At 47.2% G+C, this 17,234-nt stretch overlaps 1 protein-coding gene across 8 annotated transcripts in view; it reads right to left on the bottom strand.

The window, feature by feature from the left end:
* MAP4K4 (mitogen-activated protein kinase kinase kinase kinase 4) overlaps positions 1-14,811 on the bottom strand; it is a 169,764-nt gene extending 154,953 nt beyond the window's left edge. For 3 of the 8 annotated variants that reach the window (XM_074815104.1, XM_074815108.1, XM_074815106.1), the window contains exons 1-2: positions 14,147-14,810; positions 13,672-13,737 (exon numbers count right to left, since the gene is read on the bottom strand). In XM_074815104.1, the coding sequence (XP_074671205.1) occupies positions 13,672-13,737; positions 14,147-14,203 (123 nt within the window). In that variant the 5' untranslated portion in view covers positions 14,204-14,810. Of the gene's footprint in view, positions 1-13,671; positions 13,738-14,146 lie in introns of all 8 variants that reach the window. The other 5 variants (XM_074815107.1, XM_074815111.1, XM_074815105.1 and 2 more) reach the window with 4 other exon arrangements.
* Between the last annotated feature and the right edge of the window lie 2,423 nt (positions 14,812-17,234).

The raw sequence follows: 17,234 nt of genomic DNA, 5'->3' as shown, positions 1-17,234 counted from the left end.
GCACAGGAAAAAAAGGAATGGCCTTTGAAGGCGGACAAGCTATTAAATTTTTACTAGGTGAAATGTTTACTGAAATAAATGTAGTCCTTTCCACTCTTGGTTATTATCATAACACATACAGTAACTGACATACAATTAATGGAGCTTTAAACCAAAAGTTCTTGGAAGGAAAATGCACTCCCAACTTTTCAGCTAACCTTGACAAAAAGCCAGGTTTTGGCAAAGTCCAGCAATGCAAGTGGCTTTATGAGATTCTCCATTTATTGGGCACCTCTCACCCTCACAACGAGCACTGGCTCAGAGCAGAGGATGTCAGAAGAGGTTCTGCCAACTCAGCACTATCCACCACCGACACAGACCCACGAGCAGTCAAAGCTCAGCAGACCAAACTACCACCTCAGAAGTACTGTACCACCCACACCTTCTTCAGGGGGTTTTCATGTACATATGCCATTTCACATCAGTCAACAGTTCAGACAACAGTACCAAAAAAAGAATTTCATCTCCTCTTCCCCTAAGCATATTGAGACTGCAGACTGAATGGATATTAACAGTAATGTGACACTTTAATACCCAAGGCTACTGGCTTTGTTTCCAAACTCCTGAGAATCTACAAACTGAGCTGATGACGTCTTTACAGATTTGAAATGCTGTTCACATTCCTTTTTCCCATCTTCTATGTGAGTTACAGAGAAAGATTAAAACCCACATTATGGTGCTACGGGGTCAGTAGATTCTCCAGCGAGTTGAGGTATCCTCAAGAGCCAGTGCTTTCAGCACAGCTCTGTACTGTGTAAGCAAGCAGGAGCCCTCTCCCTTCAGGAATAAAGTAATCAGATACCACCCAAGGCATTTCAGCTGCCTGCTTAACCTTCCTTTCTCCTTTCTGCAGTAGGAAATCCTACTGGTGGGGTACACAAAATAAAACCTTCCCCTTTCCCATACAGCCCAGTGCAACCACACCGTATGTATACCATATTTCCTTACAACAACAGCACATGCTGACTACGCGCTTTGTGATCAAAAAGCTAAGAGGTGCAGAGCAGCACCAGAAGAGGATACTCCAAAGTCAAACCCCAATCGCAGCAAGGACTTGATCTGCAACCAAAGTTGCAGTGTCAACAACAGCGGTTTCATTGCCCGTTTCTCTCTTTCTTTCCCAAAATCCAACGCAAGCACTGCCACGATGCTCAGTCCATGAGGAGGCACCTCCAAACTCAGCAACTTAGCCAGAAAGAAGTCTGCTCAATAACTATTATATTATTTTATTCCTGAAGAGGAAACCAGAGTACTCTTCCATTACCTCAGAGGAAACCTAAGGAAAGGTAGCATTACTCAGGACTGATTTATTGCCTCAAGCCATTCAGAAAACCATAAAGCCAGTGACATATAAGACAAGCAACTCATTCACAAGAGCTCTTTGATCTTAAATACAAATAAAATTAGGTCAATATTAAAGATTTTCATTTCTTGCTATATAAGACTTCCACAAAGGCTGAGAAAAGGTTTTCCCATCCCTTCTTTTAACACTCAAGTTATTTAGCAAGTAACATTTCTTTCACATGACTTGAAACATTTTCTCCACAATCACTTGTCATCGCTCCAGAATTTAACTCTTGGTGAGAACCTAAAACGCTCAGGCGGAGCTAAGCATTCTCCACAGCCCCCAAGGACAGGTCAGATCAGAGAATTTCATTGTGTTTCAGGTGGGGGAAAGGAAGGAGCAAAGCGCACCCTTTCCAACACTCAGATAAAAAAAAAAAAAAAAGATTTTTCGGTAATTTGTTATTCAAAGCATTCCAGCGATTTTTAACAGATGAAGAGGAGAAAGCCTGTGCCGTCACTATTAATAGGCTGACATTCTTTCTTCCCCCGCAAGACCACACCAGAAACACAGGCAAAGGTGACAATTTAAGGGGGCCTGGAGGCGTGGCAGTTCTGCCAGAGCCCCAACCCCTGCGGCACAGGGAGTCCTCTGAACGTGCCCCGGGACGAGCACATCGGCTGCAAGGTACAGCGCTGGTGTACAAAACACCTGTCGTGAAATGAGGGATGTCCTTTGCATCCCAGACTTCCCTGTAGCTCTCAACGCTGTGCCTTTTGTTCCTTCTCCTGTGACAGTACATCATTAACTTAATCTGCCGAAATAACAGCGAATTGCAGGGTAAGCTAAGGATATGGCATCACCTTGCATTTTCAGTTTAACATGCTTGATTGTGTTAGGGTAGCTTTAAAATTTTTTTTATTTGCTTTCTAAATCAACCAAGAGCTCTCATATGCAGCAGAAGGCCCCTGAAGCTATCACTGTAATGTGATATCTGCTCATAAACGTCAATATACCAATTTTAAAGGTATTAACGCCGCTGTTTAGTCATGGTAAAATATCCTATTACCTGCCTCACCTCCGTTACAGAGAACTATACAGTTAAATGTGAGCAATTCAGTTCAGGCCTTTCTGCAAAACTCATTTAAACAGAAACCTCACCAACTGCAAGACAGCAGGTAACAATTCCACCACAAACACAAACAAAACAAGCAGGGGTACCACCTTGCTCTACGAGATCCACCTGCCCAGTCGCCCAGGAACATTGAGCCCCTTTCCTCTGAGCAGCTCTTAGGAGACCAGAGGGTCAACATGCAAAGTCTTCCCTCTCTTTGGCTTGGGTAAGTGTGAAAGCTGATCCCAGCTATCACTAAGACAAAGAAGGGATCTCTTTTGATTAAAGCACAGAACTTTACATCCAGAGATTTGGCTTGTACCTCTGTCACGAATTTCTTGGGTGGCTGGGAATAAGTTACATCAGTTCCCCACTGTACTTCTCTCCCACAACCTCACCCCGAAGTAAAGAACAATGGATAACCTGAGTATCAGAGGAGAAGCACATGAGAGCTCCACTTCTTTCTGTGTTTATAAGGGAGACTACCAAGCAAATTGACAGTTCAGTTTAACAAATGATGCGGAATATAAAACTTCAAGTACTTCAGGAATGTCCGCTGTAGCTGCTGAAGGAACATGCAGTATATTGCTTCAAAAAAACCCAAGTGTTAATTAGAGAAAAGATTCTCAGATTTACAACAGATTGAGATTTAAAAATAAGATTCACATTCAGATTGAATTCTACTAGCTGAGCTTACAGCTACGGAGACATGGCTGGGAAAAGAAAAAAAAAAAAAAAAAACAAAACACAAACAGGTTTGATGGGAAAGGATACCTTGCAGAGAAGCACACCTTTGAAAAAACAACTTGAATGTCAGGCACTTAATTACAACCCTTATCAACATTATCAGAAGAGTTAAAGTATTTCTGTAATTCTCTCCTGAAAAACAGTAACCTAGAATAAATGCATTTTCTGTAGAAGTATAATTTATCTGAACAGGAAAGACCGCAGCACTTACTGCTAAAGGCACAAAGAGGAGACACAAGGCATTGATTGCTTTTCATACTGATAATTCTTCTCAACCAGATACCTCAGAAGTTCTGCAGAAATAAACCTGTCTATATTTAAGGTTCCAGTCTTCACATAAGAGTGTGGAACAAACTAAGGGCAAGCACATTCACTTCTTGGTAAATGCATACAAAAAACAGGTCACTTATTTATGAGTCTTTTGGGGAAAGAGATGCTTCTCTTCCAGGGATGGGCAAGAGGAGTTGTATATGTCATTCAGTTTTACACATCCACTTACTATATGTCCTGCAAAGAAGATGGACTGTAGGAGCTACTACCTTCATGGTACAGAGTGGGGTCAACCTGTCTGACCTTACACATCTAGAAGACATACAATTGAGACATTCATCCTAAATTCCCATTATAATTAACTGACAACGTCTCAGGTAAAGAGCAATTTATCTCATCCTAGGGTAGTCATCTCCAGAGGCTATTCCCCTGGCCTATTTCTCTCCACTGTGAGTCTTGGAGCACACAGCTCAGATTTAGACAGCCCACCTACTTAAGAACCTTTCAAAAGTACCATCCAAGCTCACTGCACAGAAACAAGCCGTAAATTACTGACCAGACGTGCATATCTGCAGCTCTCACTACAAAATGCATTTTCCACCTATCAGCCCACCGTAAAATAATTGGAGATACACAGTGCTATCAGTTTTTTGGAGAAGCATAAAAGAAACTCAACTAGGGCTTCCAGTCAGCAAACACCTCATCATTATATGCAAACACTGCTGTACCAGTTCCCCCAATAATTGAGTATTGTAGTAGCACATGCTAGTGGACTACAGCTAAGGATCCATCAGCATTTCTATTTTCTTTACATAGCCCAACCCGCAAGGGTTTATAACTCAGCTACAAGTACGACCTCTTGACAACAGCCTTGTCAGATGGGTACAGTTGTGCTTCCTTTTAGGTATTCTATTGAATTTTCCTTGTGAAGCACAAAAATGAAGAAAAATAATAAACTGCAGTAATGTTGAGGGGTCCCAGACTTTAACATGCATAAAGCCAAGTACAGCATAGTATACTTTAACACAGTAAGGCCCATGGACCTTAAGCTTATCCTTCCCAGGCTTGAAAACAAAACAACCCAATACCATTAAATAGCTCGAAGTGTAGGGGGCAGGTTTTGAGACAAGTTTATTTTGGTTTGAGCTTACTGTTTAAATTAGAATCATGAACTCTTGCCCACAGTCATCCCCTATAGCTACTCTCACAAAATCCTAGGAAGAAGGAATTGAAACTACCAGAGCTTAACTGAAATTGACTGTTGTATTTTTAAGACTTCCAGTAATTTTTAACAGTTCCAAATGCAAAAATAAGACACAAAGTGAATCAGCTCTGAGATAAACTTTGAGATAAAACAGCAGGAGTAAACTATTGCCTTGGGTTTTATTGCCTCAGGAAGTTAATAAAACCCAGATTTGGTGCAACCCAGTATTTCAAGCTGCTGCCATTCTTTTAGCTACCTAAGTAACATCCTCCCATTTCTGTCCTCTGGCGAAGCTGCCACGTTCAGGAACCAGAGCCAACAAGTCCATACCGTGGGCTGGTACAAGATAAAAAGATAGTAATCCAAACATTCAAACCTAAAACCAGCCCAATTTTCCAAGCCCTAAAACATCCAGTGAAGCTAAGGCGAACTCCACAGACATAATAAAAAAGAAAAGCCACTTTTGGAGATAATACAACACAAGAGTGAGGAGCAAAAGACCAGGCAGATGGGTGTTATGGATGGACATGAGGACCAGCATTTCCATGTGGAGAGCAGCACTGGAAAAAGGAAAGTCTTCAGAGGCAGGTAAGGAGCTGGGCAGTGCCCATACCTCCAAAGCTGCAAATGCAAGGTGCCCAAAGGGATCTTTTAGAAATTCCCCAGCCAGGGTGCTGAGAAGAGCATTAAGCAAGTGGACCTCAGCAGCAGCCCCAGAGCCAGGGAGTTATTGGGGCACTCGAGGCACACAGAGGCAGGGAAGGAGGTAGACAAGTGGCCATGGAGCACCACCAACAGCCCCAGCAACCACGTTGCTGACCCCAGCCCACAGCAGACCTTCTTCAGGGGCAGTGTGCTGCCTTGCTCCAGGAAGCATGTGCCTGCAGCCCACATGGCTCCTTCAGCCACAGGTACAAACCCATGAGTCACTGTGGTCCCTGCACGGAGAGCAGCTCTTATCAACGCACCACGGGACAGCTCCAAAGGGAGGTGACAGAGACATACCACATAAGCGCTACAATACCAGTATAACTGCATCTGCATTAGGAATTTTACCACATTAGCTGTTTTATTACTAGACAGGCTGATCAGGACCTGTTGGCACTTGCAGTGTCCTGTTTGTATAGCGCTAATGACAGCTACAGTGGCAGAGCAACCCAGGGAGGTGCAGCTTCAGTGGGAAAGAAGCATTTTGCCAGGACTGTTAAACAATCTGCCCCAAAAGACATCACTTATTCTGGCACATGGTCACAACACTGCTAGGTGGGCTGAGGGAGGTCTCGTCAGCCCAGGCCATGCTGAAATCAGCACAAAAACTTGTGTCATTAAATCTTCCCCTTGTGTGCATAAGCCCAAAGCTTGTCTGGCTAGTGAAAGCTAGTGAACTGCCATGAGTAAAAGCTAATCTCTTTCATAATATATATAGTTTAAAATATAAATTATATATGCCAATGTATTTCTACTGACAATTAAGCTGTTTCTTACTTTTTCTTATATTAAACACTTCCTCAACTCCACATTACTTTTTGTCACCCACAACTATGAATAGTCCACTAATTCATTCTCAACATTCAAGCCAGCTTCTCCTTCTTCACCCTCTGATTCCCTCTGTAAATTCACGTTCAGTAATTCAGTAAATTCACGTTCTGAGCTGTCCCACTATCTCTTCCTAACTCCACATCTTCCCATAGATTTGGTCCTTCACTTGTCAGTATGATGCAAGATGAAGCAGGAGGAGGGCATGGGAAAACCCTAGGGAGAAGCTGTCAACACCCTTCATGCCTCCTACAGTGAGTTGCACAGGGCACCTGAGATAGCAGTTAGTAGCACCAATTTCTAAATAAAGTGGAGAGAAGCCCACTCCATCCATGTGCCTCAGAAGTGCAAGACCTCTGCAAGGGTAGGCACCTCCATTCCCCAGTCTCTGGGATTCATCCTTCTTCAGTGGTGCTTCTCACAGGTTTCCCAATCAGCAGCAAATTAAAACCAGCACCACTGAGGTCAAATCATAGTTCTTCACTACATTCAGAACAGCAGATTTCACGCTGTTGCAGGATGGCAAAGCCCAGCAGAGCACAGGACTGCTCTGCCTGCAGGACTCTCGTGTCTCTAGTCTGTACTCAGTTCTCCTTCTGAAAGCTGCTCTGTCCTTTTTCTGACACTGAAATAGATACCACAGAAGTCAGGACTGCTGAGCCCCATGGCCAGGGAGGAAATACATCAAGCCTTGCTCAGGACAGGACAGAGGACCAGTAACAAGGGTTAAGGAGGCATCATGAACTTCACAACAGGATATTGAGCATTTGGCAGCACTCTGCAGTTTGTAATTGCTGTCCTATTTTGTGTCTCTGTTTAAGTGTTTCACACTGCACCCAAAGCAGAAAATACACTTTGGAAATAAAACTGACATGCAATGTCAAAATCTCCAAGTCCTCTACATCCAGAGCTACCTCAAGGTTCCCAAGAAGCATGCACAGTTGCGGGGTTTTTCCTCCCCCTTCCCACAGTTGCCTGATTTTATAGCCAACAGTATTTTTTCTTGGGCCTGTGCCAACCTGAAAAACAATCAGGGACCCATAATGCTACAAACACAAGGTATTTGATAAGAAAACTCTTGTGCAAAACTATGAGATCCCCTCCCAAATCCACCTCTCATTCAGGCAAGTTGAATTCTTTCCACCAGCTCCAGTGGGAGTTGGACTGGGACCTAAAATAACGCCACAGATAAGGATCTTACTGTAACTTTTGACTACAGTCAAGCTCACATTGTGCAAGTTGATGCTATTGAGCTTGAATATCAATGTCATCCAAAGGCAGGGAGAAATACTTCTGGCGGAGCCAGAGTGTACAGTCAGAAATGTAAAACAGGAAAAACAAAAATACGACCTTCCTTCAAGGAAAACAGATCTCAAGAAGGTAGGTACACAACCTACCCGGCTGAAATCACTCTTGCAATGGAAAGTACCACTTGAAAAGAAGATGACTAGAACATAATGTGTATACGCAAACACATGCTAGACCACATGAGAAAAGTCAGTATTCTAGTCCAAAAACTTATAATAAAAAATGTATATGCTGAAGGCAGGGAAATGCAAAGGGTGAACACCTCCTGTGATGCTGGATTCCCTTTGGGGACATTCCTCTACATCAGCCCCTAGGGTGGGAGGCGCAGACCTGCCATCATCACAGAGGCCAAAAAAAAGGCATTTCTGCACACTACCGCCAAGGCTCTGCTGCCTGGAAGTTGATAACATGTCACCAAACTTTCCATTACCAGGAGAGAACAAAAATAAAGCAAGGAATGTGTATGTTCCTGGTTTTCTCCTTTCTTTAATATCCCTAAACAAGTAAAAATCCCTGTCTCAGGTCTTATGAATAAAGCTCACCTTCCCCATGCTTGGAGCAAGATGCAGAGACCTTCATGGGGAGAACCATCCACCTTCACCAGGCTGGGAAAATTGCCAACAGGGAGAGAGCACATGCAGACAAAAAAGCAAAGAGAGAGCAGGAGATGATTTCAACTGAAATTTTATCCACATCAGTTGAAAAATCTTCCTACAGAAAGCTGAAAAAATTTCTTAGGAGTCAGCGTAAGACTCTGGGCTCTGTTTTGTTACATCCATCACCTCGAAGCCCTGCACACACCCAGGTCCTAGAGTTCCACGTCCTCTTCTAATTACTCCAAGAATAAGGAGTCCCTGCCCCAGGAGCCTGCAATTTGATTTAAGACAAGATACAAAAAAAAGACGTTTTGACAAACAGACAGATGGACTGGGGGAGGAAGAACGAGAGGGACATGTGGTTACCCACAACTGGCAGGTTGCTTTCTTTTCTCTTTTTCTTTTTTTAATAAAAATAAATATCAGTAATCCCCACTGGCCACCTGCCTAGCTTTTGTATGTTTAATTAAGGAGGATTTGGGTGATGGAGAACCAGTCAAAAGTTCAGCCAATTTGGGGTGAATACAGGGGGCCAAACATCTAGCCATAGGACCCAGAGAAATGACAGTATTCCAGCCACTGCCTGGTCCTTCCCGATTTCTCCAACAGCAAACCCTCCCCTTGCAACTCAAGCCATTAAAAATCATAGGAGGAAGGGAAGAAGGGCAGTTCATACTCAAGAGAGCTGGTCTGGACCAGTTCCTGAAATCAAATGACCTCACTGATCCTCAGTACAGTTTGTCTTTATAGAGATAAGACTGGAATTGTATTCATGTTTAACAAAATCATTTGAATCCACAATGATGTCCCTTTAGCAGCAAGAGAAAGAAAGGGGAGAGGGGGGAAAGAAAAAAATTCAACTGAGTTAGTAAAGAATACCAAGCACTGTCCTCTCTTCCTACCCCTCAACACAGTCACCTCGTAAGATAGAAAGTCCATTAAGACAAAAATAGAGTATCCTTAGTGTGGGAAAACATTTATCCAAGTTTTAATTTATTTTCAAATCAGCATTTAAACGATCACGTCTTACATCATTTCCTTTTATGAGCCAGCAGTTAGACAATACACATCATTTACATGCAGTTTTGGAAGGCTGCAACATAAATCAACAAAAGAAGCCTTCACTATGAATTAACTATTACAAAGCTCTTAGAAAGCCACACCAGCCTGCGTTGAGGGCAATTAAGAGTATCATCCCTAATTCTCATCTTTCTGGTGCACTCCTGTTATGCCTCAGAACTCGCACAAGAACATCCTTCCCTCCCAGACATTGCTGCTACAAGAGAATTACAATGTCTATCTGTGAGACGTAACAGCACACTCACAATAGCTATTTTAAAGTGTTAGCTGTCTTTAAAAACACATACACACACACACCCAAAAAAAAAAAAAAGAGAAAGTGACTGAGCAAGTTGCACAGTTCAGTCTCAATAGCAAAATTAATAAGACTTGTGCCTCTATGAATGATCAGATGGTAGAGATTTTTAAATTTGCAAAATATCAACTGATGCCTTTAGTTTACAGGTCATTTTTGCATTAAAAAAGGAAGGGAAGCAAACACCCAGTTCGAATCTTATATCGAGGCAAATTTCGGGAGTGTTTCCATTTTGTGCGAGCCAAACTTCAAATTAAGCTTACTACTGGATGTGAAAAACTAAAATCTAACCGCAGCAATGCTAAAAATGTTCCTCCACTATTCGCAAAAGATAAAAAAAAAAGAAAAAAAAAAAGTCTCTAAGGCAGCTGATCATTTGGTAAGCTGGCTACGAGTTCCAGTGACACCGACGCGCTCTGATAACGCGGGACCGAGCTGCGGAGGAAAGGAGACGAGAGGCACAGCCAGTCCGCCGGACAGTAGCACGCACAAAAAGCACAATTAACAGGCTAACACGGTTCTTCTGACGAATTCTGCGCCGTTCACACACACACGCCCCCCCCCGTTGCCCCTCACTAGTGCAGGCGGCACATCGCTACCCTGTTGCTGAGGGGGGCTCAGGGGCGCTGAGCCCCAGGCCGGGGGGGGGGGTCGGACAGGCTGGGCGCTGCTCCGGACAAGCCCGCACAAGCCCCTCCGCTCCCATCAGCTGATACCAACCTGTTGGAAGGGAAATTTTTTTTCTCTAAACCCCAGTAGAGGCGTGGGGCTCCTTAAAAGTGTTACACGGCAGACTCCGGGGGTGCCGCGGCCACTCATTTCGGCACCGGCACTCCGCTCGCTGTATTTTGCAACGTTTAACCCTTTGCTTGCTAACTTACAAGCGCTGCAGCTTGCAGAAGCTTCCTTCTGTGCCATTTTGAACTAACTACGAAAGGAGAAACAACTTCCAGGCCGGCCTTTCATTCCCCGGGATTTCAGATGAGCAGCAGAGGAGCTCTGCTTTGCCTCAGGATGAGCGAGCCACCCCCACAACTGCCCCTTCCCCTGTGCTGGGCAAAGACTTCCCCAAAACACCCCCTTTCTTTTAGGCACCCAGGGCTGGCTCATTTTTTCCCCCCTAATTCACAGTTGTGTCTAACAAGCTCCTCTTGAAACGCAAGGCTCCTTCACACAGAAGAGGCGTGAGGTTATGAAGGTAAAAATAATGCAAACACTATGGACTTTAAGCAGAGCAGCTGAAAACTTAGTATTTTTAACACCTCACCGCCAAGGTCCCAGGCCCACAGTACACTCCACAGAAGCCAACCTATTTAATGGCATAAAACCCCAGGAGGATCCACACAGCTCTGTGACAGGTAGTAACTCCACTTGCATTTAGGTGACAAAAAACCATGGGCTGCCCTCATATTTCATGTGCATATATACATCTATGTACCACTATATACATCTATACACCTATATATAGCTAAATAAATAGCTACAATAGAACTATCTATAGAAACATCGCTAGCTGGCTAGATCTGAGCTATTCCCAGCAAGCTCAGCTAAGGCAAAGAGGAGAAAAACAGGAGTATTTTCTGCTTTTCAACAGGTCCGTGCAGTCTCCTTCCCACCACCGCTGGAAAGCGGACTCCCCAGCAAGGCAAACGACCTTCGGTATCATCGCCGGGGTGTATGAGCTAGACAAAGAGATAACGTCATGCCCTCTCCCGCTCCCTCCGTCCTCCCCGCAGTGGCAGGTAGCCAGCCAATCCCGCGCCCTGCGCCCGGGTGACATCATCGCTGATGCCGATACACAAAATGTGGAAGTACATCAAAGTAGAGGTACCCCACAGATCTCGGGGCACGGCTCCTCAAAGCCAGCCCACCCCACCCCCCGCCAGTCCCTTGAGATGACAGAGCGGTTAAAACGGCAATAAAAGCACCTGGGAAGAGGGATTTCAAGGAGAGGTTGCTGGGTAGGAAGAAAGCGGAAGGCAATGAGCAAACACAGCGTAACCACGTTTTTTCCCTCGGTTATGCAGTTCCTCCGAAAGCCCTCAAAACATACACACAGTTTCACCTTTGGGTGTCCCTGCAGCATTTTTCCTAACAAAAAAGTGGCTGAGAAAAGTTAAATACTATTGCATTAATACTGAACTGATTTTTTTTTTTTTTTTTTTTACATAACTGCATTCTTTCAAGAAGACAGCCAAGGTTTAACCACAGCAAAGAAGTTTTTTGGTTTGGTATTTTTTGCTTACATGCAACCCTGTTGGGTGTCCACATTTTAAGACCACGTACACAAATGTGGAAAAATGCCTAAGAAGTAGCAGTGCCAATCCAAACTTACACACCTGTCAATCCACTACTGTCTGACAGGCTCTACAGCAAAGCAGTTTTTAACTATTTCTTTTATTCCTGGCACTCAAACCATCATGCTCTCAGTTGCAAGAGGAAATATTGCCACCGTTGTCTAACCCATGAGGAAGAGCAGAGGAAATCTCATCAGACACACACTAAAACTAATGCCCTGACAGAAACCGCCTGCCTCTCCCTGTGTCATCAGTGACACCGATGCCCTTAGACCTCAGGTGTTCATTCACTCTTCCAAATCAATAAATGCATGTGCCAAGTTTCATTTCTAATGCTAACTATTCCAGGAAAGTTCTAGCGTACCTAAGGAAAATTAAATTTAAAATTTCTACTGTCAAGACTGTTAAACCACCGAGGACTTTGCTCATTAAGTCAAAGCATTAACAAGTAAGCCGAGAAACAATACACCAAATTGCAATAATTAACAGGAGAGTTTCAAGTCACACATTCACGCCCTACTTTTTTTTTTTTTTTTTTAAGAAGGGTTCAGGTGATGCAAGCTCTGGGAGCATAAGGATTCAGAAAGAAATTAAATGGTGTCATTTATTTGTCAGAAAAAAAATTCAATGGTCATGGTGGTGTCAAAGTGCAGCTTCTCACTCATCTCCCCCCTCTCCTCTGACCTTTTGAGCCACATCCTTTTTTTCCAGCATTCTGCTAACAGCAGCAGCCTGGTTATTCCACTTCTAGTCTTAAAATGCAACTTGCACACTGCTTCTCCATCAGGAAGGCTGAGGTTCACGCCCTCAAAACAAACTGACATGTGTTTCATTTGCAGAAGAGGCACCAAAGTGCTTTATTTAGTTACTGGAGCTGCAAGCAGCAGTATCTTGCCATCAGGGAAACTCACCAATTATACTGCCTTGTTTATAAGCAAAAAAAACCCCAAACCAAACAAAAACAACAAAACCCCAAGCAGCTACGATACTCAGTTATTTTCAGTTATCTCTCCTTCCCTCTGCAAATGTGCCTCGCATTTCCACACAATGTAAGGCTAGAGCCTTCCGTCTTTAGCCAAGTATTAAGACTGTGTGAATAATTAGTCATCCTGGTAGCTAGCACTCACTGCAAAGTCATGCAATCTCAAGATTTGTTTGTTCCACTGACTGCACACTGGGGGGGGCGGGGGGGGGGGGGGAAGTAGGCTAGTTTCACACCCACATGGGCACTCTCTGATTTCTATTTTTTTTTAAAGTCATACACTTGTCAAACAGGTTATTCTGGGAATTCTGATTTTCACAAAATAAGCTTCCCTCTTCGATCGCTTATTGTTGTCACTCTGTCCCCCCTCCACCATTGCACAGCACGGTGGGATCGGATGCAGCACCACTCACCCCCGACTCCACAGCTTCAGCACTTTGAAGGTTTTCCAACACGGAAACCTGGTGACAATTTTAATGAAGGCCAATGCCTTTGTCTAAAGTCACCGCAGCAGCAGCAGCAACTTCCATGAGGACTTCCAGCAGCAATTTTGAATAAGCTCATGGACCTAATTGTACAGCCCGGACACAGTGACAGTGTCCACTCGGTTTGGTCATTTCTCTGGAGGGGGGGGGGGCGGGGGTAGGTGGAAATAAGGACAATAAAGGACCGTTTCATCATTTCAGGATGGATACTTGGGAGAGTAATTTGGGTCTCTTTGGAAAAGCAGAAGCCAAGAGGCTGACAAACTTGTCACGGGCAGCAACAATGACAAGGACAACATTTTTATCATCCCTAACCGTTCCGCTCGCCACAGCGGGTGGCTCGCCCTCAGTCGTGTGCTCAGCGCGGCAGAGACACCGGGTACCCTCTAGAAAAATGGCAATAATAAAAAGGAGAAGAAATTCTGCCACAAACCTTGTAGACTTGCCCGTACGTGCCATTGCCAACCACTTCCACCAGCTCAAAAATCCCAGCGGGGTCCTGGGGGGGAGGGGGGGGCGAAAGGGGCAGAGGGGGCAGGAGGGGGGGGGGGGAGAAGAAAAGCGGGGTTACATTTTTGTCAGGCGATGGCTGCTGGCAGAGCCCAGCGAGCGAGCCCGGCTGCTGGCGGCGTGCAGCTGTTGCGCCCTGTTTTTCCACGCACATGCCAATACATGCAAACAAAGGAAAAGCAGCCCAGGGCCGCGCTCCCCCCGCCCGCCCCCGCGGGGCTCCCCCCACGCGGCCACCGGCCCCCCGCGCCCCGGTACCGGCCCCGGTACCAGCCCCGGCCCCGACCCGGCCGCTCCCACCCCCGCCAGCTCGGGCAGCCCCGGCAAGGGGCGCGCCGGGCCCGGGGGGGGCCCCCGCCCGCCGCCTCGGCCCCCCGCCCCGCCGCCCCGGCACTCACCCGCAGGGAGGAAAGGTCGATATCCACCAGACTTTTTGCAGGAGAATCGTTCGCCATTTTCCCGTCTCTTCTTTTTTTTTTTTTTTTCCTCCTTTTTTTCTTCTCTGTTAAATAATAGCGAGGCCGCCCCCCCGCCCCCCCTCTCCCCGAAGCAGCTGTGAATCGCGCGGAGCTCCGCTCCTCTCCTCCCTTCCGCCCTTCCCTTCTTCACTCCAGCCCCGCCGGGTTGAAACTCTTCAGCATTGGGAGGGGTTGGCGGGGGGATGATGGATAGATGGATGGATGGTGGGAGGAGGAGGGGGCAGAGGGAGGTGAAGGAAGGAAGGGAAGGAGGAAGGAGAGGGGGTGCCGCGGGCCGTCTGTCTCCCCGCGGTGCAGTGCGGGGCCGGGGGCTCCCCCCGAGGCGGGCGGCGGTGCCCTGGCCGGCCGGTGGGTCGGTCGGTGGGTCGGTGGGTGGGTGCCCGCGCGTCCCCGGCGGCAGCGGGCTCACACCATATCGTGGCGGCGGCGGCAGGAGCGGCGCCGGGGCCGGCAGCCTCTGGCAGCCTCTCGGTGCGCTCCGCGCCCGGGCATGGCACGGCACGGCCCGGCACGGCACGGCCCGGCCCGGGCGGCGGCGGCGGGGCGGTGCTCACGCCGGGAGCCGGCAGCGGCAGCCGCGGCCGCGCTGTCGCATGGGGGGGGGGGGGCTCACGCCCAGCGCCGCGGCGGAGCCCCCGCCGCCTCCGAGCCCTTCCCGCGGTGCTGCCCTCGCATGAAACGGCGCCGGGCACCGGCGGGCAGGGGCTGCGCGTCCCGGCGGCGGCGGCGGGGCTGGAGCGGGGTGCTGCGAGCCAGACAAAGATAGCCGGGGAGGAGGAGGAGAAGGAGGAGGAGGAGGAGGAGGAGAAAAGGGATACAAAATACACTGCGAGCAGGCAGAGAGAGAAAACAGCTCCCCCTTCCCTTCTCCAACAGGAAAAACCGGCGGAAACGCGCCCGCCCCAAAGCACTGCTGGGTAAACTCGCGGGGAGAGAAAGAGAGAGGGAGGACAGGGAGGGGACAGCCCCGCAGCCCTGCCCGCCCCGCCGCGCTGCCCAACAATAGCCCCGGCGGGGCGGGGGTGAGCGAGGGCGGCTCCCGGCCCCCGCCGCCAACGACGCCCGGGTCCGGCGGGCGCGGAGGCCCACACGTGTCCGCGGCAGGGCCGTGGGGGGAGGCGGCGGGACGGGGCGGGCTCTGCCGCGCCTGCCGCTGCGGGCAGCCCACCCTGCCTCTGCCCCGCGGCGTGGGGAAGGGGGGGGGGGGGCTGTGTGCGGGGCGCTGCCGGCCGCCCTGCTGTCCCCGCCGCGCAGCGGGGGACGGGACACGACAGCACGGTCCGTGTTAGGCTGTCGCGACTGGTACGGCGACGCACTTGTTGGAAGTAATAACAAAAAGGGCGCACGAGGGGCGGTTGGTTGGCCCCACTGCCCGGGAGGTGGGTGGAGGTGGTATTTTCCCTTCCCATCCCCGGTGAGATGACGGCAAAATCTCTCGTTTTCTCTTCCCCCTGCATCCCGGGCCCACGGGAAGAACGTTCCTGCCCCATCAGAGACCTCTGCAGAGACAAATCCCAGCCTCCAGAACCAGATCCAACACTCATAAGATGGCAGTTTAACAGCTCATTTACCGACAGCCAGAACTGTCTCGGGCCGTTCCTGCCCAGAAGCATCCTCCAGCAGAATCTGAATGATGGAAAAATCTCATTAACCTCTCTTGAGCTAGTCGCATCAGGCAGTTGCGTGCAGGTGTAAACCTTGGCAGGATTTGTCTCTCATTGAAGTTCTTTATCACACTGATACGTCAAAAATGTTACCTGCTTGCAAGAGGTCGAGTTACATTTCCTGTGGGAACCAAGGTTTTCCTGTCTCTTCTACTTCAACCACAAAATTACATATACATGGCTATAAGTATCACAGAAACATACTTTTAAAACAAAGCAAACCTGTTGAGCAGAAAGTGTAAGGATAAATTACCATAACAGTTTAATGGTGTACTTCGTTTTCACTTAAAGTGTAGTTACAAAGAAAGGAAACGCAGGCCTGGACCCAACAACTGCTTTTCTCTGTACAGAAACTTACAATCAGAAGAAGGCAAATGATTTCAGATGGGCTTGATGCTGGGTCTGAGTGCAGGCACACTGTAGGATCAGGACTGTATCATGCAATAAGTTTTGAAAAGTGGATTTCCACAAAGATTTATTATCAGCAACCTGGTTTGTATTACATGGCTTATTTAGTTCGGCCTTTTTATATGTAAGAGCAGCCTTGGTAGGGCAGACCCATTGCCTGTCTAGCCTGGCATCCTGTCTCCAGATGTAGCCAGTGGTGAATGCTGAGGGAAGAGCACAGGGATACTGTAACCATCCAGCGATACTTCCCTGGAGCATCCTCCCAGCTCTCTGCAGCTCAGGGAGTTCTTCAGCAGCGCTTGGTGTCACCTCATTTCATAGTCTCTGATGATTTTTCCCTTCCATTAGGTCATCCATTTATTCTGTGGATTTGTACGTGCTTCTGGCTCTACAGTGTCCTCTGGCAGGGAGTTCCAAAGATCAACTGGCTGCTTGTTATGTGGAGACCGCCTTTGTTCATTGGCTTTGAACAATTTCTGGATAGCAAGAACCCCCTGTTGGCTCTTGTATTGGAAGAGACAACAATAATTTCCTATTCGTTTTCTCCATTACATTAATTTTTTTATAGACTTTTGTGGCATTCCACCTCAGTTTTTACCAGCTAGCAAGTTCTGGTCTTTTTAGTGACACCACGAATGGAAGCCATTCCATACTTGCCCTTCATTGAACCATTTCTGCTTCTAATGCCTTCTTTTTTAAGACAGGGGAATGGATTTCCATGTCGTGTTCATAATAGGTTCCCCATGCAGCATCATGGTGATGTCCTGGTTTCCAGTCCTCTCCTGATACTCCCTGTTTTCACTGCTGTTGAGTATGAAAATGTCATTTCTATGGAACATGTCTGTTATAACTCCACAGTCCCTTTCCATAGTAGTAATACTACCTCAGAGACTGTTGCTAAGTACTTCTCGATGCTGCAAAGATTTTCAAGGCCA

Source organism: Strix aluco, chromosome 2 (assembly GCF_031877795.1).
Source record: "Strix aluco isolate bStrAlu1 chromosome 2, bStrAlu1.hap1, whole genome shotgun sequence".
In the NCBI taxonomy this organism is placed as follows: Eukaryota; Metazoa; Chordata; class Aves; order Strigiformes; family Strigidae; genus Strix; species Strix aluco.
Note: the sequence above shows the minus strand (reverse complement) of the source record. Positions and strands in the feature narration are given on the sequence as shown.